A 24,760-nucleotide genomic window follows, 5' to 3' on the forward strand; every position below is an offset into this window, starting at 1 on the left:
TCAGAGACCCATCATTAACTCTCCCTCCTTTCCTCTCTCTCCCCCTCCCTCCTTTTCCCTCTTTCTCCTTCCCTTCTCTCCTTCCTCTCTCCCCAAGTACCACATCCACACGTTTTTTTGAATCCCTCCAGGGATGGTGACTCCACCACTGTCCTAGATAGTCCATTCCAGTATCTGACCACGGTTTCCACGATTTTTTTTTCCCTAACATCCAACCTAAATCTCCCTGGCACAGCTTGAGGCCATTTCCTCTCATCCTGTCCCTCATCTCCTGGGAGCAGATGCCAACCCCCACCCAGCTGCCTCCTCCTGTCAGGGAGCTGTGCACAGTCAGAAGGTCCCTCCTGAGCCTCCTTTTCTCCAGGCTGAGCCCCCCCAGCTCCCTCAGCTGCTCCTGGTGCTCCAGCCCCTTCCCCAGCTCTGTTCCCTTCCCTGGACACGCTCCAGCCCCTCACTGTCTTTCTTGTGAGGAGCCCAAAACTGACACCAGGATTTGAGGTGTGGCGTGAGCAGTGCCCACCTGGGCATCCCAGTCTGACGTGTCCCATAGACTCATTTCCACCTTCCAACCACATCTCCACCAGTGTCTGACACCCTCTTTCCCCAGGCCCCAGGCTCCAAGCCTTTCCAGTGACCGCCTGCCCCCCACACTCACCTTGGCCAGGTCCAGTGGGGTTTTCACCTCCTCCCCATGAGCACTGGGCTCGGGGTATGCCGGGGTCTCCTGCCTGTTCCGCCCTTTGCGCTTCCCCTTCTTCCCTTGGTCCCCAGCCCGCGGCGCTTCCGCGGCCTCTGGGAGCGTGAGCAAGCACAGAGAGGGGCGGCGTTAATGCCAGAAAAAGAAAGATGTCCCTGGGCTCTGCTTCGTGCCTGAAAACGTGTGGCAGCAGCTCTCTGGCCACAGAGAGCGGGCACAGACTTTCCCGGAAAGATCCTGGGAAGCTGTGGAGAAGCTGTGGGAAACTTGGAGGAAAAGAATTCAAACAATTATTGTCTCTCTCTCTGTAACCACTGTTTATTGATGTGGCTCTCTAGAGTGTGTTATTGATAGAGTGTGTGAGGGGTTTTCACTTTGAGACCAATCAGGTCTTAGGTCCACAATTGTTTCCATGAGAACTGTAGAGTCCTAATAATAAAGTGTCTTTCATGTCTTTTGGATCATGGAGTCAATGCTAATTATTACCTGGCTGGGAGCCTGCTACCACAAAAGCAGGCTTTAAACTGCCCCCCAGTCAGGAATGGGATGGTATCCATACAGGGATTGGTGGCGTGGAATTGTTTGTAACCACAACAAGCGAGTTTATGTGAGAGTTTCCCGCCCTGCACCACTCACCGTCCTTTTTCCGATAGGCTGGGAAGGGCTCGGAGGGCAGCTGGGCAGATTTCCTCCACCTGCTCAGCAGCTCTTCCACAAACCAGCTCTTCTTCCCGTCCGTGCCCTGAACAAGGTCAACAACGTACTCCCGGATCTCATCCTCGTTTGTGATGGACAAGATGTACCTACGACGGACCGGGGTGGAGAAAATTGGGTGAGGGGCGGATGGCCCGCGGTCTCACCGCACAGGTGTGACATTTATCTTTCATTTTCGGGTCAGGTTTCTGTGGAGAGCGCGGTAAGACCATGGCAGGAGGCGGAACGACATGACCTTTACTATCTCTCCCAACTAAGAGCAGTCTGTGATTCTGGGACCCCACATCCCGCCTCCCGCCTCTTCTCCTCCCCGAATCTCCACCCGAGCGACAACCCCGGGCCAACTCCCGACAGCTGCTCTGACACACCGTGTTTCCTGCGTGCTGGACCCAGGAGCCCCTGCCAGAGGGCAGGAGGGCCCCGCCCGGCCCGGACCCCGCTCACCTCACCACGTCCTCGCCCACATCCAGCCCGAAGTCCCCGCGCAGGTGTTGGACGCACCAGGCCAGGAGCGCGCTGGGCGCCGCCATCTTCCGCGGGGGACGAGAAACGCCGCCGCACCACCCGCCGCCCTCCCCTTCCTTTCCCTTCCCCCCGGGAACGCGGCCGCGGAGGGACCGTTCCGGGACCGGCTCACAGGGTCCGGGAATAGTTTGGGTTGGACAGGACAAGTAAATCCCATTTTATCCCATCCCATTCCATTCCATTCCAACCCCGCGCCATGGGCAGCGACACCTCCCGCTAGAGCACGTTATTCCAAGCCCCGTTCACCGCGGCTTTGAGCACTTCCAGAGATGGGGCAGCCACAGACGCTCTGCGCAACCCGCGCCAGAGCCTCTCTGCCCTCACGGGGAATTCCTCCCCACCATCCCGCCCGGGCAGCGGAGAGCGGGAAGGGCAGCGGGACGAGGGCGGCCCCGCGCTCCATTGGCGGGCTGTGGCCAATGGCGCCGCCGGGGCGGGGCCGGGCCGGGCAGGGCCGGGATGGCGCGGACCAAGGTGGACCAGCGTGGAGGCGTCTTCCGCAAGGGTGCGGGAACAGCAGGGCTGAGGGGGGTTCCGAGCGGGACAGGCAGGGCTGAGGGGGATTCCGAGCGGGAAGGGAACGGGACGGGCAGGGCTGAGGGGGTTCCGAGCGGGAAGGGAACGGGACGGGCAGGGCTGAGAGTGTTCCGAGCGGGAAGGGAACGGGACGGGCAGGGCTGAGGGGGTTCCGAGCGGGAAGAGAACGGGACGGGCAGCGCTGAGGGGGTTCCGAGCGGGACGGGCAGGGCTGAGGGGGTTCCGAGCGCCGCTGCTGAGCCCCGCTGTCCCTTTTCCCGCAGTGTTGGTCGCCCGCGCTCCCCGCAAGGCGCTGGGCTCCGGCAGCGGCCGCGTCAGCGCGGGGCCGCCGCTGCCCGGCCGGAGAGGTGAGCGCGGCCCCTTCTCCTCCCTCCCTTCCCAAGCTTTTTCCTTTCCTTCCTTCCTTCTTTCCGTCTTTCTTCAACTACGTTCTTTATTTCTTCTTTACTTCCCTCCTCCCTCCTTCATTCCATCCCTCTCTTTTCCCTCCCTCCCTCGTTTCCCCGCTCCCTCCCCGGGCTGACGCGGCACTCCCCGCAGGTGACAGGCGCCCTGCGGGGCTGAACCGGGTCTGCGTGAGGCCGGTGCCTGCCTGGCAAAGGGGCATCAGCGACTTCTTGAAGCTCCCGTCCAAGGAGAGCCGGGCGCCCGACGGAGACGCGCCCGGGACCAGCGGCCTGGAGTGGGTATTGGGGCAAGGGGAAGTGTGGAAACCCAGGGCACCACAGGGAGTATTTCTCTGTCTGCTCTGGGGTGCCCTGACCCCCAGGGCAGCACTGACTTTGACCCTCATTCATGGAGAAAGTTTCCTAGACTTCAAGATAGACTGGAATCCACAAAAGTGTGAAATAGATTATAGAGAGTAGTGCAGGTGTATCACTTGGTGAGAAATTGAGGGTTTGGGATTTTTAGTCTGTTGTGGATGGAAGCAAGATGGAGGCACAGGGTGTCATCCTGGGTTTCTTCTTCATGCTTCTTCTTCCTTTTTCTTCATAGGTTTGGGTGGCATTTTGTAATTGGGCAGAAAAGTCCCCATTGCAGGCTCTGTGGGATCAGTTATTGGGTTACAAGGGAAAATAATCCAGGTGTCAGTTCTTAATTGGATAGTTTAGTCTTAAAAGACCTTGTAACAAGAGATTGTTGGCCATTTTGTGCCTTCTAGCGAAAAGCTGCTGAACTCACAGTAGTGAAACTGTTTTACTGATAAGAAATAGCAAACACCTGAGTCTGAACAGGAATTACTGTCTCAAGTGCCTTCAATCCAGACCCAGAGAAACCAACAACTGGGACAGCCCCAGGGAAGCAAGCTGTGATTCTCTTTTCTCTGTGAAACTCCAGTTCATTTTTGAAGGGGCAGGTTGACAGTGTGTCTCCTGACCTCTGTATCCTCATGGAAGTGATGTTTCTCAGCAAAGTTTTCAGGGACCTCATCGAGGTTCCTGAAAATGCGTGGAGTAACTGGTAGCTGAGGCAAGTTCTTACTGCTCAGGGATAACTTTGCCGGCACAGTGAAGTTTTGGAGATGCTTAGGAGAGCACTAACAACTTCCACGTGCCAGGAACTGAATGGCTTTTCCAAGCTGGAACCTCAGAGATTAACCTGTAGGCTGCACTACTGACTAAAAAGGCAGCAGTATTGTCTTACACACACCCTGTTTTCCGTAGAGAATTCTGGGTTGAACCTCCATTTTTCCACCAAATACAGATATTTCCAAACTGCCAGGAGGAGCCCATAAGAATTGGCCCCAAACTGTCCCGCAGGACAAGCAGACAAAGGCTTTTAAGTTGGTGAAACAAAAAACGTTTGCTGTAGCACAGGAAAACTTTCATCCCTTTAATCTGGAGTTTGTTGGGCCAAGCAAGAACAAGGTGGTGGGAAGAGAACACAGCCCCTGTCTGTCCTGATGCCTCAAGGTGCTGTCTGAGGCTAACTAAGTCATTTGGGCTTTGGGAAAAGGGCTTTGATGGCCTTTCAAACCAGAGCTGGTTTCTGCTAATGCTTCTGAAATAATGCTCCTTACAGAGCTCGGCCCCTGCCACTGGATCCTGCCGAAGAGGGAGAGTGCTTGGAGGAAGAGTAGATGTGATCTGACCTCGTTTTTCATGTTAAAATGCTCCTCGAGCTGGGTTTTGTACATTTGCATAGTTCTTTACAGTTTTTTATGGCTTCCTTTCAGCTTTCGTACCAGACTAAAAGTCTGAGAGATGGCACGAACACTGGAGAAATTAATTATTTTTTACTGTTTGGAACTTAATGTTCATTATAAACCACAGGTTTAATTTTTATCTTGGTTTGCTTGAGTTCCTCCTGCATGTTGTGCAGCTTTTGCCTTTGATCTTCTGCCTGCCTTGTGTTTGTGCAAGATTTGCATGGTCGTGGTTGTTCCGTTACTGCAAAGCAGATCCTCATTTTTTTAATAAACTGAAGCCTTCTGAGCACTCACCTGTGTTGTGTCTTTACTGAAGTAAAAGCTGTTAATGAAGATTTCTTTGTCCAAAGATGGGAAACTGGACTTGGAAAGACACCGGAGAGGTGGGTGGGCAGCTGAAACTTGCTCTGATTAGAGGTGAAGTTTAATTAAAACAAACTGGTTGTTCTCAAGAATCAGAACTCTGAAAGCTGGGGCAGCAATAAATGGCTAAAACTTGTTATTGTGGCTGTTATAACATTGCCACATAACTTTTGGGGTAATTCACAGGAAAAAAGCAAGTGGGGCCTTGTGATAGGTCTTGATGTCAGGGGTTCTGCTTCTGCTCTTCCTCAAAGGAATTTCTCCCTGAAGTTAACATGATATTGTTGAGCAGATAAAAAGGGGAGTTTAGGAGGAGATTAAAATTTAAATTTAGCACTTGAGGAGAGTTTAGTGGCAGCTCTTGTAGGTCAGCCTGGTGGGGAAAGCAGCGAATGCTGTAAAAACCTCTTCCTAAAAAGTCTGTTGATAAAAAGGAGAGTTGTTACAGCAAAACAATTCGAGTTTGAATTCAAGTTTGAATGAGAAGTAGCAATTGATTGCTCCTTAATAGAAACTTTTAAAAGATAATGTAAATTAAGGGGAGAAATCTGAACAAGCCACAGCCTTCTTTGCCCTAACACCACACAAAATACCATCACAGTGACAGGTCCCACAGTGGCACTGGTGGCAGCTCTCTCCTTTGACCTGCCAAACCAGCGTATCCTCAGTTCCCTTTCTCCTCTAAAAACGCCTGGGAGGCAGCAAACACCTGGGGGCTCTGATCAGCTCTGCCCACCACCTGCATGCCCTCAGCTGTTATCCATGGTCAGCTGCTCCATCAGGGCTGTGCAGCTGCCAGCTGGGAAGGGGGAAGGATGAGGAGCTGCTCATCAAAGAGCAATGCTCGTGGAGACCTGAACCACAGATCCCAGAATGGTTTGGGTTGGAAGGGATCTCAAAGATGGGCAGGGTCACCTTCCACTAGCCCAGGGTGCTCCAAGCCCCAGCTTTGGACACTTCCAGGGATAGGGCAGCGTCTCTGGGAAATCTGTGCCAGGGCCTCCCCACCCTCACAGGGAAAAATTCCTTCCCAATATCCCATCTAGCCCTGCCCTCTGGCAGTGGGAAACCATTCCCCCTTGTCCTGGCACTCCAGGCCCTTGTAAAAATAGTCTCTCTCCATGTTTCTTGCTGCCTCCTTCAGGCACTGGAAGGCCCCAGGTCACCCTAAAGCTTCTCTTCTCCAGGCTGAACAATCCCAACTCTCTCAGCCTTTCCTCCCAGCAGAGCTGCACCATTCTCTGAAGGTTTTGGTGCCTCCTCTGGGCTCGCTCCAACAGCTCCGTGTCCTTCCTGTGCGGGATTGCTCTCACACTTCATTAAGCAGATAAAATCTGATGGAGCTGGAACACACGAGGCTGTGGAGGGATGCGAGTTGCGTAGAAGGAGCTTGGGATCAAATATGTGCCCCTGTGGTACCCACCCACCCTGCTGGGAACCCCAGGAAAGAACCACACTTGGTATTGAGGAGCAACTAAACTGCTTTTGCCTCTAATAAACAAATGAATATGCTCCCTCTGCACAGACAAAATCCAAATGTTTACAACAGGACCTGCAGTCTTAAAGCTGATTTTTCAATGGGAACAAAATGCAGGAGAAGATGTTTACTTGGCTGCTTTCCTGTCCCAATGGGAATACAGGAGGGTGACCTTCAACCCACCCTCCCTGGGGCTGGAGCTGACTTAGCTCCAGCTGTGCCCCTGCTGCTAATCTTTGAGTCTATAGGGAAACAGGAACAGCATCCAGCTCTTCTGAAAATGAGGGAGAAAATCAGAAAGGGAGAGTTCTAAAGCTCAGGAGCTTCAGACAACCCAAAATAAAACTTATAGGTAAGACCAGACTTGTAAGAGGTTTCCATGTCCAAAAGCTTTCCTGGTTGTTTTTTTTGTTTGTTTGTTTGTTTGTTTTTTCTCCAGCTATTGTTGTTTCAATAAAAATCTCCTTAAAATGGCATTGTGTGGGTCTTAGAATGCTGAGAGAGCTGCGCCTATGCTGACACCTGTGCTGAAGGATTTCCATCAATCTCAAGAAGTGTTTCAGTCCAACGATATAATTAATAGTGAAATTTAATGTGGTAAGGAGGGGTCATGCACAGTGTTGAAAATTAATTTACAGATAAATTGTCTGTGTCACTGTACTGGGTGGAATGTTACAGCACCTAACAGGTTTTCCCTGTCAAAGGGGATTTCCACAGTCTTAGGGCAAGAGGTGTGGTCCAGAGAGCCTCCTAAGGGGAACAATCAGCTGGAAATCCAGTCAGTATTACTTTTATTTCTTCAGAGTAGTTTTCACTTCTGAGGGAATTTCTTGTGATTTTAAGGGATTATTCTATAATGATGATATTTTGGTTAAATCCATATGAACACCACAACTCATTGACAGCCCCTTCCACTGCCAAAAGGAGCTTCAGGAGAGCTGGAGAGGGACTTGGGACAAGGGTCTGGAGGGACAGAATGGGGGGGAATGGCTTCCCACTGCCAGAGGGCAGGGATAGATGGGATATTGGGGAGAAATCCCTCCCTGTGAGGGTGGGGAGACCCTGGCAGCCCAGAGCAGCTGTGGCTGCCAAGGCCAAGTTTGATGGGGCTTAGAGCACCCTGGGATAGTGGAAAGTGTTCCTGCCCATGGCAGGGGGTGGATGGAGAGGAATTTAAAGATGTTTTCCAACCCAATCCAGCCCGTGGCTCCAACGCTTTTAAACACCAGTACCTCAGGCTGACCATAGATGTCAGCAGCAGCCTCAGCTACAAACGCTGGGCTGTGCCAGGGACCAGACAAGGCTCCTTCTGCCTCGGACCAGTTTATTTAGGAAACGTGAAGAGAATAAATAAATGTAGGGACCAGAGACTGGAATTGCTCATTTCCTGAGTCTGTGTTATCTTGCCAGGTAAGGAAATGGCTTCAACAAAATCACTCACCCTGTCACTGGCTGAATCCCCGCGGCTTCCTCACACCCAGCAGTGCTGGAGGGTCAGGGATGGGCAGTGGGGGTAACCCACTCCCCCCAGCAGATTTTATTTCCATCCCAACACATGGAATTTTCTTGAATAGTCCAAATTATTCATCTGACCCCTGACCTTGAGAACAGCACAGCCCTGAGAGCACTAATGAGCAATAAACTGTTCTCAGCTGAGCCTGCTGTTCACGCCTGAAGGTCCAAGAGCTCCTTTTGACGCAGGCTGGGGCACCCACACTTTTCCCCAGGGGGTGTTGGATGTACCCACATCACAAACGAGAGCTCAGGGGGTCACTGCTGGCACAACTGGGCATGTGGTTCAGCAGGAGCTGTTGGATGCTCCAAAACCAGCTGCAAAGTGAGCAAACAAAGGAGAGGAGATGGAAGTGTTTAGGAAATAAGAATTTCTGAGGGCCTAATATATTGAATTTTAAGGAATTCAATTTATTGAATTTTAAATCTTACGGGGCAAAATGATCTTTGTTTGGGCAAGAGACAGTGATGGAACAGACACCATCCTATCTCATCCCTCTAGCCTAAGGCTTTTCCTTTTTCTCACAGGGATAATTACAAATTGCTGCTGTTCCGGAGCACTTTTGAGCTTTTCCTGGCAGACCCCTTCTCCCCTCCAGTCCGAAACAGGCCAGACGGCCCATTTCTGTTGGATTTAGCTGGAAGGGAGGATCTCCTGCTGCTGTCCCGCAGCCAGGGCTGCACAGGGGGCAGCTGCTCGGCGGGGACAGCAGATGTCTGGGCCATGGGGACGCAGACAGTGGGGAGGGGAGCAGGGCCATCAGCTGTCAGGCTGCCGACCTCTCACCCCGCCATGGGAAATCCACTGCCAAATCTCAGGCATCTCATCCCCAGATGAGGGGGTTTCATAGTTTTTTTTCTGATTTTCAAGGCTTTTTCTGTTACCAGAGCATGTCCAATTTATAGCCGTGATTGCTGAGTTCCCATCTTTGCAGTGCAGCCTCCCTGCTGTGGACACTGTGCTTTTAGAGTTCAGGTGTTGCCTGCTTGTGTTAAGGGAGATACATTCGAGTCCTACTAGAGCACCACTAATTTTGGTAAATTCCAAACCTGTTCATGTATATTCGTGCTCTGGATTGAGTGGTTACAGGGCTGTTTCTCTTGGAAGAGAGAAGGGTGAGACTTCGGTACCTCCTCTGCTCTCACCTCTCTGCCAAAACACTCATTTTAAAGCTTTGTCTTTCCTTTAACTTTGCTTTTTTCCCCTTCGGACATTACTCAGAAGGACATGAGGTCTGTGTCTGCAGGGTGCCCCCTGCCCACGCTGGCGTGTTGGGGTGGTGCCTCCCTGTGCCTGATCCTCAACAGGAGCTTCATTGTCCTTGCCTCTGCTCCGGACAAAGGGGAATTGTCCTGCCCACCAGCCCCAGCCGCCCTGCGGCCACCAGCCGCTCCATCCCGGCCGGAGAGGCAGGAAGAAAAGCAGGATGTTTCCTTTCTCTTCCATAAGAAGGCACTTGGGAATCGGCCTGGAATCTCACCTGTCTGGGCTGAGGATGAGGAGGCAAGGAACCTCCGCTGGGGTGCTCCTCACTCACCCCAAACATTTTTGGGTCAGCTTTGACCATCCCCCCTTCATTCAACACGCAGGCTGGTGTTCAGATAAACTCCCAAGGGATTACCACAGGGCTAATGAGAATCCACACGTTTAATAGGTCTTAGCAGAAGAACTACGCGGACTAAAATTGATGATAAATCATTTTTCAGAATTAAGATGCTCCTTGGGAGTGCCCAGATGATTTAGAGCAGAAAAAATGGGAGCTGAAGTGCAAAAATGCCTCTCCCTTTGATCAAGGGTATTGTTAATATTGTGATATCCACATTATTATTATTTTCTGCAGATAATAGCACAAGGAATAAGCAAAATAAACTCATTGTGGAGCAGAGGCTCAGGGTAGGGTTTGACAGAATGCTGCCAGGACAGGCTTTCCAGGTGGCTGGATTGAGACATCCTACTTTTGGTATTGACAATTAAAAAGGTTTAATAAGGAATATTAAGCCTTTATTAAACCTATACTGAGTCAGGTGAATGCATAGAGCTCTGAAAAGAGAAAGCAAAAACTCAAAGTGAAATGTCCATTTGTATTAGAACTGGGCTTTGTTTTCTGGTTAACTACAGCATCAGGGAAACATTTCTGAGCTCAGCCTCAGGATTACAAGGTAGTAGGGGAAATAAATAATTTTAATGCCTAAATTCTGGATCTGAACACATTTTCCAAATAAACCTTTGGTGGGGTTTTTAAAACTTGGTGGGCCCCATATGCTGGCAAGCTGTTATGTGTGTGGCTGGATAATGGGATTGTCCTCAGGCTGGAGGCCTGCACACCAGGGAGGAAGGTTTTCCTCATGGTGTTTTTAACCATTTTCAAGGCATGAGCAACCTAGTTGGGTGGAAGATGTCACTGCCTACAGCAGGGAGGGAATGAGATGGTCTTTAAGGTCTCTTCCAACCCAAAGCAGTCAGTGATTCCATAATTATACGATTATGTCAGTTTAAATGCCAAGAAAATGCCAAGTTCTTCACTAGAATCAGCCTGGCAGCATGCAAGTGACACCACCAGTGGGTTTCTGCTTCTCTTCCACAGACTCAAGGAATGGTTTGGGTTGGAAAGGACCATCCTAGTGGATGCTGAACCCTGGCGGATGCTGAGCCCCAATGGGGGGCTGAGCTGATGCTGAACCCCAGAGGATACAGAGCCCCACTGGGTGCTGAGCCCGGTTGGTGCTGAGCCCTGGAGGATGCTGAGCCCCAGTGGAGTGCCAAACTGAGCCCCGGAGGGTGCTGAGCCCGACTGATGCTGAGCTGCGGTGGGTGCTGAGCCCCGGAGGGTGCTGAGCCCGATTGATGCTGAGCTGCGGTGGGTGCTGAACACCGGAGGGTGCTGAGTCCGATTGATGCTGAGCTGCAGTGGGTGCTGAACACCGGAGGGTGCTGAGCCAGATTGATGCTGAGCTGCGGTGGGTGCTGAGCCCCGGAGGGTGCTGAGCCCCAATGGGGTGCTGAGCTGAGCCCCGGCTGATGCTGAGCCCCAGAGGATGCAGAGCCCCACTGGGTGCTGAGCCCAGGTTTGCGCTGAGCCCGACTGATGCTGAGCTCCGGTAGGTGATGAGCGCCGGTGGGTGCTGAGCCCGGAGGATGCAGAGCCCCGGCTGATACAGAACCCCGGCGGGCGCCGAGCCCGGCTGACGCTGAGCCCGGCCGGGAGCGGAGCCCCCGCGGCCGCTGTCCCGCCGCACTTCCCGCCCGCCGCTTCCTCCTGGCAACGCCACGCGGTTTCCAGGGCCCGCGGTGCCCCGGAAGCGGCGCGGGCGCGGCGCGGCCATAGGGCGGAGCCGCGCGGGGCGGTGCCGGCGCCGAGCGCTGCCGGGTCGGGCTGTGGCCGTCGAGTGCCGTGAGGGAGGAGCTGCGGCGGGCGCGGGGAGAGCAGCGGCGGCTCCGGCCCGGCCCAGCCCGGCCCGGCCCGCCCGGGGAGCGCAGCGCCGGCGGAGCAGGTACGGCCGCGGGGCGCGGGCGGCGGGGCCCGGGCGGGGGCGGTGCTCGCGGCCCGCCCGCGGCGGAGGCTCCGCCGGGCTCGGCGCTCCAGCCCTCCCGGTGCGGCGGGAACGGCTCCGGCCGGCCGGGCGGAGGAGCCGCCGTGGGGCGGCCCCGGGGACCGCGGGGCGGCGGCCGGGGGTCGCAGCTCCCCCCGGGGTGGGGGCTCGGGGAAGCGGGGCGGGCTCGGGGCGCTGGGCTGGTGCTGCCGGCGGGGCGGAACGGCGAGATCGGAGCCGGGGAAACGCGGCAGCCCGAGCTGAGGGGCTGTCCCGGGAGTGCCGGGCAGGGAGCTGCCGCGGGAGGAACGGGAGGTGCCTTGGGAACTGCTGAACCTGGTGGTGTTCCCAGCCTGAGGAAGAGGAGTGCTCTGTGTAACTGGAGGTGTATCAGCAACTTATTTGTCTGAAGAAGTTCTATATCCCCCTACGTCTGGGAAGTATTTCCATATGCTGTTGGGCACACTGTGGAACTCTTAAGGGTTGAGGTTTGTTGTCTTATCCAAATTATGGAATCGGGATGGTTTGGGTCGGAAAGATCTTAAAGGTCATCTCATTCCATCCACTGCCTTGGGCAGGGACACTTTTCACTAGACCAGGCTGCTCCAAACCACGTCTAAGCTGGCCTTGGACACTTCCAGGGATGGGGCAGCCTCTACTGCCTCAGGAGGGTGACATCTTCCCTTCCAAATGTTTCACTGCTACCAACAGTCCCCTTTAGCCTTTCTCGACAGTGACTTCTCTGTTCCTGGGAAGTCTTCTGAGCAGAGTCCAAGCTCTGCTGAGCTGCCTCCCGTGCCTGACTTTGTGCGACATTTTCTACCTCACTCATTTGTGGGCCCACCGTGAGCTGCCTGAAGTCCCGCTGTCACGGGTGTGACCTCAGACTTGACTGGTTTTTTTTACTAGTGACCTAATGCCTGTCAGCTTGTGCAGCCACTCCCCAAGTTCTTCAGGACCTGCCTTTCCCTTCGCTCAGCTCCCCAGCTGCTGGCTGTGATTTACCCTGATAAACCATCTCCACATTGCTGGTTCAGTGCTGTGTTGGTAACTCAGTCTCTCTTGGGAGAGGATGATGGGTGAACTGGGAATCATGAGCTTTGTTCCTATTGAAAAGCTCTTATCAAATATTAGCAGCATTTTCCCACAGACACATTCCAAAAAACACAAAGAGTGCCTTTGAATTATGAGTTTGCAGAGATTCAGGCTGCAAAATTCCTCAGTGCTTGCCAGTGGCTCAAGTTTTAGAAGTGCCACCTGGGTGGTGAAGTGTTACTGATGAGAGAGTTTGGGTTTCATGGCATTGCTGTTGTAGAGAGATGCACACACTGGTTATTTCCACGTGAAGTTTGGCTCACGCTGGAGCTCTTGGAGTCAGGGATGAGCTGGAGGTGCTGCCCGTGATAAATATCAGGTAGAGTTCTTGTTCAGGGAAGGTGACTGCTGGCGAGGTGTGACCAGATAAGAAAAGAATTTAAACATCATAGTGGATAATAAAAACATCATTATTAGTAAAAAGCCATGCAGATGTACTTAGGAAGAGTGGAGGATGGAGGTGAGAGCTGCCAGGGACATCTCAGTTTCCATGTTGAAGGTCTGGCCGTCGGTGTAGCGGCACCCCGGCACCGCTGATATTCCAGCCTTCTGGCAGAAATCTTGCTGACTCCAGTGAAATTTTAGACTATTGGCTTGATAAAATCAGGGCTTTATGCTCACACCCTGCGTAAGCACCTAAGCTTTCTTCAGATACAAGTGTTTCTTGAAACAGTTCCTGCCCTGAAATCACTTTTGCTGGACTGGGCTGGTGCATTTTTTATTTGTTAGGAGCTGTTGGGTGGTGAGGAAGAGGAGTCTCATCTCTCTGCTTTCCTCTGCAAGTCTCTAACTGTGTGTTTTCAACTGCTGGCCAAAAGTCCTCACAAGTTTGGGCCAGTTTGGGCTCCTTTCTGTGTTTTGTGTAAGTTCTGCTTTCTGGACATGAGGACTGGAAGGTTGCACCAGATTCTCACAATAAATTTATCCAGTACATACCTGCCTATGTTTGCCAGAGTTGCTTCCTATAAATCAGCTCTTCTCTCCACTGGTGCTTTCAAAAAGCTTGGCCCAGCTGTTGGCTCCTTATTTTCAAACCACAGTCACTCTTTTCCATGTTCTCTGTTGCTCTCTTCCCTGCACATGTTTGCTCAAAGCTGATCCCTGAGGGGAGCAGGGCAGAGGAAGGCTCTCTGGGATGCAGTGCCATGCCGTGGAGAATTCCTTTGTGCTGGTGTTCTTCATAGCTGAGACAGGTTGGTGGCTCACGGGTCATGGCAACAAGCTCATATCCTGTCTCTTTCTTTTTCCTTGGATGAAAGAGCTTTCCAGTTTATAGTAGTGTTTCTTGTGAAGTCTGAAGTGTGTGACCTTGCCTCATTCCAGCCCATCTATCTTGCTCTTCCATAGGAGTTTTCATGCTGTTCCAGATCTCTGTATTGGCAACAACTTGGTTTGCTGTGCCAGAGTCACCAGTGGAAAATATTCAGGCAGGTTCAGAACTCTGCTCTGAGGGGAGCTGTGAGCTGGGCAAGATCCTAGGTCCATCCTAGTGCACAGCCTCTTGCTGCTTTCCCTGCCCTGACACTGCTCCCTCTTCCAGCTCTTAGGAAGCAGTCAGCCGCTGTGCATTTTCAGGTTAACAGATGAAATCCTGTGTAATGCCTTAAAAAGTGCTACCAGATGAGACCAGGAATCCATCTGGCCTGGTATCCTGCTCACTGGTAACCAGGAGCAGATGCTTGGGGAGGGGAGAACACAAACACAGCAGATCTAATCCAGGGAAATAGCACTTTATTTTTCTCTCTCCAGCAGTTCATGACCTCCCTGAGCCAGGTGTTGAATTTAGGAACCTTGACACTCCTCTTCATGATATTCGTGATTTTAGGAAAATCCTTTTTCCATTCCTGTTAGTCTCTTGGCTGAATTGTCCTCATATATTTGGACTTTCTGTGGCTCTTCTTGTATTTCATGTCATTGCCAGCTCTGCTTCAGCCTCCTTGAGACAGGTGAGGCAGGAGGGGTGGGGCGCAGGACAATGGAGGACATTGACAGAGGTGCTGGGTTATATTTATGGTGCAGATACCTCTTTAGAGGTATTTTATCCTATATCATTGCCTCTGCAAATACAAATGTTGTGCTTGTTCATTAGTGAATCTTAAAACCATGGAGCCATGGTTTTTGGTGGAATATTGTGCTGTAGTCCTGCTTCCTAGGGTTGGCTTCAGTTCAGTCTGTCGTGTCTCCTGAAGTTGATTTTAGGGTGGTTGTTCCTGATGTGCTGCTCTGTGAATTGTATCACCCACTCATATCACGAGATTTTACTGCAATTCCTTGGAGTCATTGCTCTTATTTACTTCTCATCCTGAATTATTCAGAGGAGCAAATGTTGTCATCTTAGTAACACAGCTCGGTGTAAAGCAGAATCCTTTGGTGAGTCCCTCCTGCTGCAGAACGGACCAGTGATGCATTCTTCCCCCTTCTTTACCAGTTATTTAAGTACATGAAGGATTTTTCCTTTTATCCTGTGGTTTTTCTCTCCAGAGAGCTTTGATGGATTCTGCCATGTAGTATTCTTGTTTTTTTCAATGGAGTGTATCAGCTGATTTTCCTTTGTTGATGTGTTTGATGTGCTCTGTCCACTGCAGAAGGAAGAAGGAAAAGGGGAAGAAATTCAACAGCCCCTCACTCCTGAGACATGGCTTCATTTTGTACAGTATAATTAGCCCTGCAGCGATTTAGGCTGGTCTTTAGGCCAGCTCTGGTTTGCCCAGTGTGGCTGCCTGGGCTGGGGTTGCCCAGACTCTGCTGAATGGTTCTGTGAAAGCTGGGCCAAGAGGCTTTCAGGTGCCAGCTTTAACCGAGGCACTTCCCCATCTCCTCCTGTGTGACTTTGGGGTAAAGTGAGGCTGTTGTTGTCACCTCATCATCTTTTGCCACCGAAAGCCTGATTTCTGGGGTCAGGCAGGGAGAGAGGAGATGGCCAAGCTCAACAGAGTGTGTTGAGCACACAATTTTATTTTTTGGGAGATGTTGTCTGATGATTTGTTAACACAAGAATAAATCATGTAGTTTCTAACCTTTTTACTAAAAGCTTGTAAATTTAGATTTTCTTTCCTTCTTGGACATTTAGCCGTGCTGTACAGATGGCTTTGATTACTTGGTCACATCACACTGCAGGGCTCACACCAATATTCCAACTGCAACCAAGGTGAAGGCAGGAATTAGTTTAGATGAGATGTTGACTTGAAATTCTTCTCTGTGAGGGTGGTGAGGCCCTGGCACAGGTGGCACAGAGAAGCTGTGTCTGCCCCTGGAAGTGTCCAAGGCCAGGCTGGACAGGTTTTTGGGCACCCTGGGATTGTGGAAAGTGTCCCTGCACATGGCAAGGGGTGGAATGAGATGGGCTTTAAGGTCCCTTCCCATCCAAACATTCCATGGTTCTTTGAGTTGCTGCTTCTCTCATCCACTCCTGGGGAGGAATCACTCTTGGCTGTTTAAGAACTTGGTCCTGGTGACACACACTGACCTGGCATTTGCTCTGGTGACATGGGGGGATGTGGGGCCTGGTTAACACTGTGTGTCCTGCTCGTGCAGCCCACTGGTGACAGTGTGATAATTGCTGCTGCAGTGTCTGAGGCTCTGCTTTTCTGCTTTAAACTTGTAATTCTGATTTACAGGAGATTTCTTGTTGACACAAAAACCTTGAGGTGCTGAAATGGTGGTGTCAGCTTAGGTCCTCTAGATGTTTGCTTAGTCCTTGTGGTTTTTTAATGTCTAGTGGCTCCCCTGCTCTCCACTGTGTCTTGAATGAACTTGCTGTGTCCACTTGCAAACCAGACATTTGAGTTTTTCCATCACGCTTTTAGACTTCCAGCATTTGTGAAGAAACACTCCTGCCCCTTGTTGTTGTCTTTCCATCTGACTTGCACTTGTGTTGATTTTTTTTCTAGCCGTGGATTTTCACGTGGCTAATTCTTGTCCCATCTGTAGGAGTTCTTGAGGAGATGAGGCTCTTATGAATCACCTTCTTTCCCCCCAAAGATGCATCCTCCTCAAATATACTCGTCTCTGGATCTGCTGGCTTTCTCTACTCTTCTGCAGTGTGAGAGGAACCTTTGGTTTTGATTGCAGGGGCCGCTGTCGTGGTGCTGTTTTGATCCATTCAGTCCTTGTTCTTTTACAGTCTTCCAGTTGTTCCAAAACCTTCTCACATCCTAATGACTCCAAGTGTGGGCCATTCTTTGAGATGCTGTCACACAACTCTTGCTCACTGCCTTCCTATTCTCAGCCTGACTTTTGCCTCTGGACAGTTCCCTCCTCTTTTGCTGCCTGTGCCCTTGCAGACCAGAGCCTGGAGTGCCAGGACAAGGGGGAATGGCTCCCCACTGCCAGAGGATGGGGGTATATGGGTTACTGGGGAGAGATTCCTCCCTGTGAGGGTGGTGAGGCCCTGGCACGGGTGTCCCAGAGAAGCTGTGGCTGCCCCACCCATGGAAGTGTCCAAGGTCAGGTTGGATGGGACTTGGAGCAACCTGGGATAGTGGGAGGTGTCCCTGCCCATGACAGGGGGATGGAATGGGATAGGCTTTGAGATCCTTCCAACCCAACCCATTCTGGGATTCTATGAAGTGGTAAAATCTCAGAATTTTTGTACCTATTTCATCTCTGTTCCACATTAACACCCCCCAGCCCCTGACCTTTGTTTTTCACTTGAGGAAGGAGATATTTGAATTCCTTTTTAAATGGCCCATTTAATTTCTGGTTCTTCAGACTCTTCCTGCCTTTTAAACAATCCCTTTTTTTCGTAGAAATTGGCAAAAGCAACAATGAAACTCACTAGGGGTGAAATTACCATTTTCTCCTGGCTTTTCACATGTTCTTCCTTCTTGTCAGATCCATTTGGAGCAGCCCATCTCCTGCAATGGATAGGTGTCTCTTACCTGTCTGAATCTTCTGGTTTGCTTTGCTCGTTTTTGAGCAAATCTCTTCAGGAGAACTGCTTAATAGCCTGAAAAGCTGACAGTGATTCCACCCTCAAGATCAGCCTGACAATTTCTGTGTTGTGGAAGACAATTGAATAGCTTGGATTTGCTACTCTGAGCATTTAATGCAGGAATTTGGGATATTCACCAGGGAGATGGGAAAATTGTTTTCCTGTCTGCCTCTACTCTCCTGCTCTTTTTTTTTTTTTTTTTTTTTTTTCTTTCCCTTCTTCTTATGGTTATATTATGACATTCCTTTAGGCTGGGAATATTGTGGCTGTTTACAAAGATGTGAAGGTTTTTCTGCAGTCCCAAATCTTTTTCCTGAGGTCATCCTGTCTCTGTAGCTCTCTTAGATGAGCTGGCCACGTTGTGTGGGGTGCATTAGAGGAGGCCACATCATTTATTAAATATCCTGAGTAGCTGCTGTCCTATATACATGTTTCAATGTCTAGTGATAAAGCCTGGGGAGTTCATGCAGTTTGTGCTGAGGTTAAAAAAACTCTGAAATACCTGCTTCCTATAGAGTTACTCTTTTTTCCCAGCCCACAAGGAGTTGCTGTGCATCAGTGCCAAAGGTAGTTACATCAAGTTGTAGGAGAAACCTATTTGAACTCTGTGAAACCAACCTGTCTGATGTGTTTCCTGGAGCTATTTACTTTATGTTAGAAAAGATGGTCTCTTCCATCTTACTGATTTGCTGCAGAGCTCAGTTGATGATTTAACCCCTGCCATGCCCTGGGCTGATCCCCCAGTGTGGGCAGCAGGGCAGGGGGGATTCTGTCCCTCTGCCCTGCTCGGGTGAGACTCCACCTGCAGAGCTGCCTCCAGCTCTGGGATCCAGCATCAGAAGGATGTGGAGCTGCTGGAGCCAGTCCAGAGGAGGCCAAGGGCTCCAAGGGCTGGAGCCCCTCTACTCTGGAGCCAGGCTGGGAGAGCTGGGGGTGTTCACCTGGAGAGGAGAAGGCTCCAGGTTGACCTCAGAGCCCCTGCCAGGGCCTGAAGAGGCTCCAAGAGAACTGAAGAGGGAGTTGGGACAAGAGCCTGGAGTGCCAGGACAAGGCAGAATGGTTTCCCACTGCCAGAGGGCAGGGTTAGATTTGATATTGGGAAGAAATTCTTCTCTGTGAGGGTGGTGAGGCCCTGGCACAGGTAATATCTTGTTTGTAGAAATAAGCCAACTCAGTGTTCCTTTGTTTTGCACATTCATTTCCGAGGTAAAAGTCAGAGGAGGGATTCAGATCATTTCAGCTGTCATCCTTCACATTAATGGAGGGCTCACAACAGGGAAAACTAACACAGGAAATCTGTCTGCATCTGTCTAGTCTTGTGCTCAGCAAGGAGGGGTACATAAATTGACTCACTGACTTGTTCAGGTTGGCATCACCTTTAAGATCATTGAGCCCAACCATTAACGTTACTTCTCATGTCTAAAATTCCTTAGGTGGGTTTGGAAGAGTAGCAGTTTGAAGTCTTTCAGACTTGCTGGATCTCCAAGCTTTCATTCCTCATCACTCAAAATTCCATCCAGATCTGATTTCTGTTTGTTTGGGTGTATTACAACAAATGAGAGGCAGTTCTCTAAAATTCAGCTTTAATATCATTCATCGAAGGTGGCAGTTCTGGCAGGTGTCATGGAAGCGTTTGACTCTTCCCGAGGTTGGAACAAGCTGCTTCCTTGTGCAGCAATCCCATCCTGCAGGATCTTGGCCATCCCTAGTTACCTTGTAACTGTCTTCCTTTGTAATGCACAAGGCCAGTTTAGTTTCTGCAGCTTATTTTTATTTCCTAGATCTTAAAAGAACAAGTTTCAATGAGCAAATGAAACTTAAGAACCTTTAACATCTTATTTTAATGAAGCAGAGGCCACAGGCTTTGTAGTTGTCTCTTTTCAAGTCCGGGTTAGACTTCAAAGGTCTCGCCTTCAGGAGTTTCATGCCGACTCATTCTTGGTGTCGCTTCTTGGCAGGTCACAGCACTCTGGTTTGTGCTGGGGGAAGGGACTGCGGCAGCACATGCTTTAAGCAACTTCTTAGATGGAAATAAACACTTCCAAAGTACCTGCTGTGTGTCATTCCTCCAGGTGGTGAGGTTCCTCCAGGTGGTGAGGTTCCTGAAAGTGTTCAAGGCCATGTGGGATGGGGCTTGGAGCAGCCTAGTCTAGTTGAAGGTGTTCCACCTCCATGGCAGGAGGTGGAACAAGGTGGTCTTTAGTGTCCATTCCAATCCAAATCAGTCTATGATTTTATGATTCTTCCCCACCCTGAATAATTTTCACTCCCTTGTTGCTTTCTCATTTTTCTAGCCACAGCCTACCTCAGCTGGCTAGCCTTCAGTGCTGGGTCGGATGCTTTGGAGGCCCTCAGGTTCTCCAAATGATCATCCTGCAGCTGACATCAGGCCTGCAGCCACTTTGGCATCCGATACTGCTTCCCAGCTGTCCTCTCTTTGGAAAGGTTCTGACCACTTTCCCGTTCTGAAGCAGCTCTGTGCAGTGTTGGCAGCGCTGAGGTTTCAGTTTGACTTGTGATAGATGCAATGCCAGTGAGGTAAATCATCACTGGGCTGTGCTCTGCATCTCTGGGGGGAATATCTCTGCTCAGATCCCTGCTATTCTGTGATTAAAATCCAGGACTGGTATTAGGCTCCAACACAATTCACAGCTCTTTGGTTTTGTGTGGATTTGCTGGGCACAGTGCTGGTACTTGGTGGTTTTTATCCCTTCTAAGTGTTAGGAATTACTGGGCATGCCAGAATGCCTTTGCCTGTCATGATCCGTGACTGCAAGCAGGCTGTTTTGGAGCCACTTGTTCTGTTCTTCCTGGTGCTTTGACTTTAAGGAGACAATGTGATTGAAGATGGGGGTTTGGGGGGAACTTGGCTGCTGTGGTGACAGCTACAAGTTTTGGATAGGGGACCTTGGGGTCATGGCATCCTCCTGGCTGGGGCCTCTTCAGGGACAGGTTTGGTGAGAGCAGTGATGTGCAGGGTGGCTGTTGGATGTTCAGGTAGCCTTCTGTGTCACCATCTGTTTGCAGAGGCATTAGGGGATGGAGCATGACTTCCAGATGCCTTTTGGACCATATACAGTCAACATGTAATGTGAGAAACCTTGTGCCTGGTTGGACTTGGTGTAGTCGTCTTAGTAATCCTGGCTTTGCATGCTTGAGCTAATGCTCCTGTTTGAGTTTCTGGCATGAAAATAGTTCTTGAGCATCTCTGAAGGCCTTTGGGGCTGAGGCAGATAGTTCAGAAATTCCTCAGTGGTGTCTTGAAACCAGATTCTTTAAATTGTTTTTTCCTACAGCTAGATCCTTGCAGTGGTCCTGGACATCAAACCTCCGCTGACTGCTGTGGTCCTTCCATGGGCTGGTGGCTGATACTGATCCTAAGATCTAACACAGCTGAAGAAGCTGAGTCACCCCTTTGGCTTGGAAAATTATTAAATGTTTGACAAAGCTGTTGGCTGATACCCTTTTTGGTCAACTGGGGCTTGTCTTCACAAACTGTTCAATCAGCCTCTGCTAACATTTACAGAAGCTTGGAATAATCCCTGAGTTCTTGTCTATCCGCTCTTGTGTAGCTGTTAGAACTGTAGTGTGAGGTGAGGTAGAGGAGGAAATGTGCTTGCTAAGGAGGTGTTCTGAAATATATTTGTGCTGAAACCCCATCTGTTACATCTTCCTGAGCTCCTCCTGCTCACTCTGAATGTAGTAGTTTCAAGCAAACCAGCCCTAACAGGATCACGGTGTCCCGGTGCCAAGCTTGTGGGGTACTCAGAGACACCTCCTCTTTGATGGATTGGGATCGGGCTCCCCATTAATAGCTTCAAGATCATTTGCAATTAAATGGAGTCAAGTCTTCCATGGGATTTACCCTAGGAGCAGTCCTCCACATCGGTATCCGAGCTTCCCATAACTAACAGACTTGCCTGAGGCACAGGTGGCTAAATTTAGTCTTCCGGCGAGCTTGGTATGACCTTGTGCTGCAAGGACTTTCTACTTGTATCTCTCTCAACACGCAAACACTGGTTTTGTGTGGTGGACAGAGCTTTGAGGCTCGAGGATGCCAAACAGCTTTTTGTGTTTGTCATTGGCCAACGCTTCCAGTGTGGCTGTTGGCAGGAATTAACTTGGGATCTGAATACAGGGCAAAAGGTTCATGAGTGATGTGCTGGTACAAAGCCATCCTCACCAGTGGGTATTAAGGCTTCAGAGGAGACAGACACGATGTGGTGGGTAGAGCAGATTACTTGGTAACAGACATTTCTAATTGACAGCTACGCTGAACATTAGGGCTTGAAAGCGGAAGTTGAATCAAAGCAGCTTCATACAGATACGATTTCCGAACTGTGGGAAATGTAATGTTTGCCTTCAAGGTAACATGAAGCTTATCTGTGCAAAATAGCTCTCTGCTTCAACTTTTGAGTAGAAGTTCGTAGTTTGTGTGAGATGGTGCACAGAGGTGGCCAGTTCTGGCAGGTGCTTCCTTGTGTGGGTTTGCCTCCTTGTGTGAAGTGAGACTTATCCTCCATGTTCAACTTTAGCAACTTCTCGTTGAAGCCATTTGTAATTAAATATGTAATTCATCCTACAAGCATAATGAAGAAGATGCCTTCAATGTGTACTCACTCAGAGTGCTTCTGGAACTCTTCTGCCATCCTCCAAAAATGCCAGACTCCTCTGAAGTTGGCAGCACACTGCCAGCTGAATGGGAAAAGTTGCTGGGAACTCGAACAGGATTTTTGGGTGTCTGCCATGCTGTTCAGGAGCACAGTGAGTGGTGTAGGGTTTTTTGCCTTGTGAAAGAAACTCTTTTGCAGGTGAGTGGGCAAAAAACCTTTTGTTTGGCATGGGCATGGCTTGGAGCCATTGGGATTCATCTCTCTGGCATTGACTCAGTTGTTGTTGGCGCACTGGTTTCTTGCTTGCTACAGATAGTACACATTGTTTTATTTTTTGGAAGGCTGAAATAATAATCTGGTTAAGGATTAGGGTCGCTGAGTAATACACTGAGTAAATTGCAGTGGGTGAGTGTGTGAATACTCCTATTGTTGGTCATTGCATCTTTACCAGGGTTGGAAAACATGTGGAGAGAGAAAGCAGAGCTGGAGGTGAATAAGAAGCTGCCTATGCTGGGCTGTCTAAAATGCCTGAAACTCTTGGGATTGGGAAGATTTCATTAAAAAGCAGGCAGCAAACTTCTGAATGTTGCTCTGGAGCTGGGTGGAAGCTGTTGGTTTAGGAAGTTGGACAAACCCAGGATCAGCATGTCCATAAAATGAATGCTGGTAGGACTGGGCAGTTGTGTCCATGCCAACATCTGTAATCCAGCAGCGGCAGATCCTGGAGCAGACTGCAGAAGTCTGCTGCTCCCTGGATCATCCTCAATTGTCGTGGACACAATTGACACAAGTGTTCTCCTACTATTAATTCTACCTCTATGAACCTCCTGCCTTTCCAGAATCCTGGAGCAGCATGAGGAGGTGGTATTTCTGAAGAGCTCTGGAGGATGCCTTAGGGATTCTTACAGGAGGGGAAATCTCCAGCTGTTTCCAGGATACTGTCCATATCTACAGGCCTCCCATGCTGTGCTGTTCAAAGAAGATTTGCTGTACAATGCACTGAGGCTTATGAGTAAAAGCATTCCAGGGAGGACAGATAGAAATGGAAAGGAGGGAAATAAAATTAGGAATTAGGAATGAAGAAAGGAATTGAACATAAAGTTCTTGGTCCCTTTAAAAGGGAGAAATTACTGAAATTCCATCTTTCTGTGCAGAAACTGGGAGGAGGTGATCATAATGCCTCTCTTCAGCTTTCCCAGTGTGGGATCCAGCAGGCAGCTGGGCAGAAAATCAGAATGGGGCAGGGACAGCCAAGAGTGAAGCAGCACAAGTTCATATCCTTGTCCTACTCTGTGTCATACTAATTACATGCAGTGTGTATATGTGTGTGTATGTGTATATATATATATAAATATATGGGTGATCTCAGTATGTCCCTGGGGCTGTTTCCCTTGTGTTCATGTCATGGCTGACCAACTGTGGGTTGCTTTTTTAGCTTCCTACTCTGTGTCTGCTAAAAATCTAGTTTTAATCAGACACTGACCTATTAAACTAGTAATGTAGTTTCATACCTAAACATGAAACTTGGTGTTTCAATACTTCCCCTAGGATTGAAACATCCTATTGTGGAATGTTCACAGCTTGAAGTCTTTTTTTGTCACCTCTGCAGAGGTATCTGCTGTGTCCAAAAGGGGAGATTTTGTCCTGCCTTTCCCATATGCTGCTTGTCAAACCTGTTCCTGAACTGCCCTGAGTTTCTAACCTGGCACAGAGTTCTGCAGGTATTGTTGGGTTGGTTTTCTCCTGTTGCTGTAATGAGTTAGACTTGCTCAGCAGCGGGTGTGATAAGGGGAGAAACCACCGGGGTTCCTGCAGCTCTTTGGTTACTCCGTGGTACAGAGAGCACCTGTGGGTTTTCCTTCAGAGGTGCTGTTTCATCCTGGTGTCAGTTCTAGGCTGCAGGCACTTTTGGGGCACATCTGGATTGTTGTGGGGTTCACACATGGAGGAGGAGAACCAGAAGCAGCAAAGAACCTGAGGTCTCCTAAAAACTTGAGGAGAAGCAGCAGAGACCCTGAGTAATGGAGACTACTCAGCTTAATTTAGTTTTGCTCCCTCTCTTTAGGGAGCCATGGTGTCACCTGAGCATGTGACGAGATCTCTGAATCTCTCATGTAAGGAAACAGGATCTTAAATATCTGCATTTGGGTTACTGGCTTGTGCTTAGGTCTGAAGAGGGCTATGAGCTGAGCTGGCTGTTTGAAAGAGCTCTAAATCAAGAGTCTGTTAATGATTGAGTAATCCCATGTAGTAAGGGGGAATGTGGAGCAAATCATCATTGCTGTGCAGGTTGGGAGCAGTGAGTGCTCCAGCAGCTCTGTTATCCTTTCTTCAAAAGGATGTGAGGAACTGAAGCAGCTCATCTTCAGATGTGAATCAAAAGGATCTTGCAAGAAAATTCCTTAGACTAGAGGGGATTTTTAAATTTTTTTTTTTTTTTAAGTATTACTGCATGATGGTCTGGGTTGAGATTGATACCTGGAGTGGGAACCTGGCCATGGCTGACAGCAAATGCCATTTAGTATGACTTTAAACTTAGTATGGCTTTATCCCTCTTCCCAGAGGAACTGGGAGTGGTGACATTTCTTGTGCAGATGATAGAAGGATATTAACT

The 24,760-nt window shown here is 49.9% G+C and overlaps 3 protein-coding genes across 4 annotated transcripts in view; 2 read left to right on the plus strand and 1 right to left on the minus strand.

Annotated features, from left to right (window-relative positions):
- Nucleotides 1-2,242, minus strand: part of TRIP4 (thyroid hormone receptor interactor 4) — a 29,420-nt gene extending 27,178 nt beyond the window's left edge. The window contains exons 1-3 of the mRNA XM_038147238.1: nt 1,856-2,242; nt 1,334-1,500; nt 656-792 (exon numbers count right to left, since the gene is read on the minus strand). Of these exons, the coding sequence (XP_038003166.1) occupies nt 656-792; nt 1,334-1,500; nt 1,856-1,941 (390 nt within the window). The 5' untranslated portion in view covers nt 1,942-2,242. The remainder of the gene's footprint in view (nt 1-655; nt 793-1,333; nt 1,501-1,855) is intronic.
- A 100-nt stretch (nt 2,243-2,342) lies between these two features.
- Nucleotides 2,343-4,915, plus strand: PCLAF (PCNA clamp associated factor). The gene is made up of 4 exons (XM_038147239.1): nt 2,343-2,441; nt 2,737-2,820; nt 3,014-3,155; nt 4,496-4,915. Exons 1-4 carry the CDS (start codon nt 2,396-2,398, stop codon nt 4,551-4,553), a joined length of 330 nt encoding a protein of 109 aa, XP_038003167.1. The 5' UTR covers nt 2,343-2,395; the 3' UTR covers nt 4,554-4,915.
- A 6,395-nt stretch (nt 4,916-11,310) lies between these two features.
- CSNK1G1 (casein kinase 1 gamma 1) overlaps nt 11,311-24,760 on the plus strand; it is a 102,064-nt gene continuing 88,614 nt past the window's right edge. For both annotated transcript variants that reach the window (XM_038146780.1, XM_038146782.1), the window contains exon 1: nt 11,311-11,466. The gene's annotated coding sequence lies outside the window, so the exon portion shown is untranslated. The remainder of the gene's footprint in view (nt 11,467-24,760) is intronic.

The sequence above is a fragment of the Motacilla alba genome, chromosome 10, assembly GCF_015832195.1.
Source record: "Motacilla alba alba isolate MOTALB_02 chromosome 10, Motacilla_alba_V1.0_pri, whole genome shotgun sequence".
NCBI classification, from domain to species: Eukaryota; Metazoa; Chordata; class Aves; order Passeriformes; family Motacillidae; genus Motacilla; species Motacilla alba.

Coding starts and splice junctions, on each gene's coding strand:
- PCLAF (XM_038147239.1), top strand. CDS start 2,396: ATGGCGCGGACCAAGGTGGACCAGCGTGGAGGCGTCTTCCGCAAGG. Junction 2,821..3,013: donor GCCGCTGCCCGGCCGGAGAG/GTGAGCGCGGCC, acceptor CACTCCCCGCAG/GTGACAGGCGCCCTGCGGGG. Junction 3,156..4,495: donor CCCGGGACCAGCGGCCTGGA/GTGGGTATTGGG, acceptor TGCTCCTTACAG/AGCTCGGCCCCTGCCACTGG.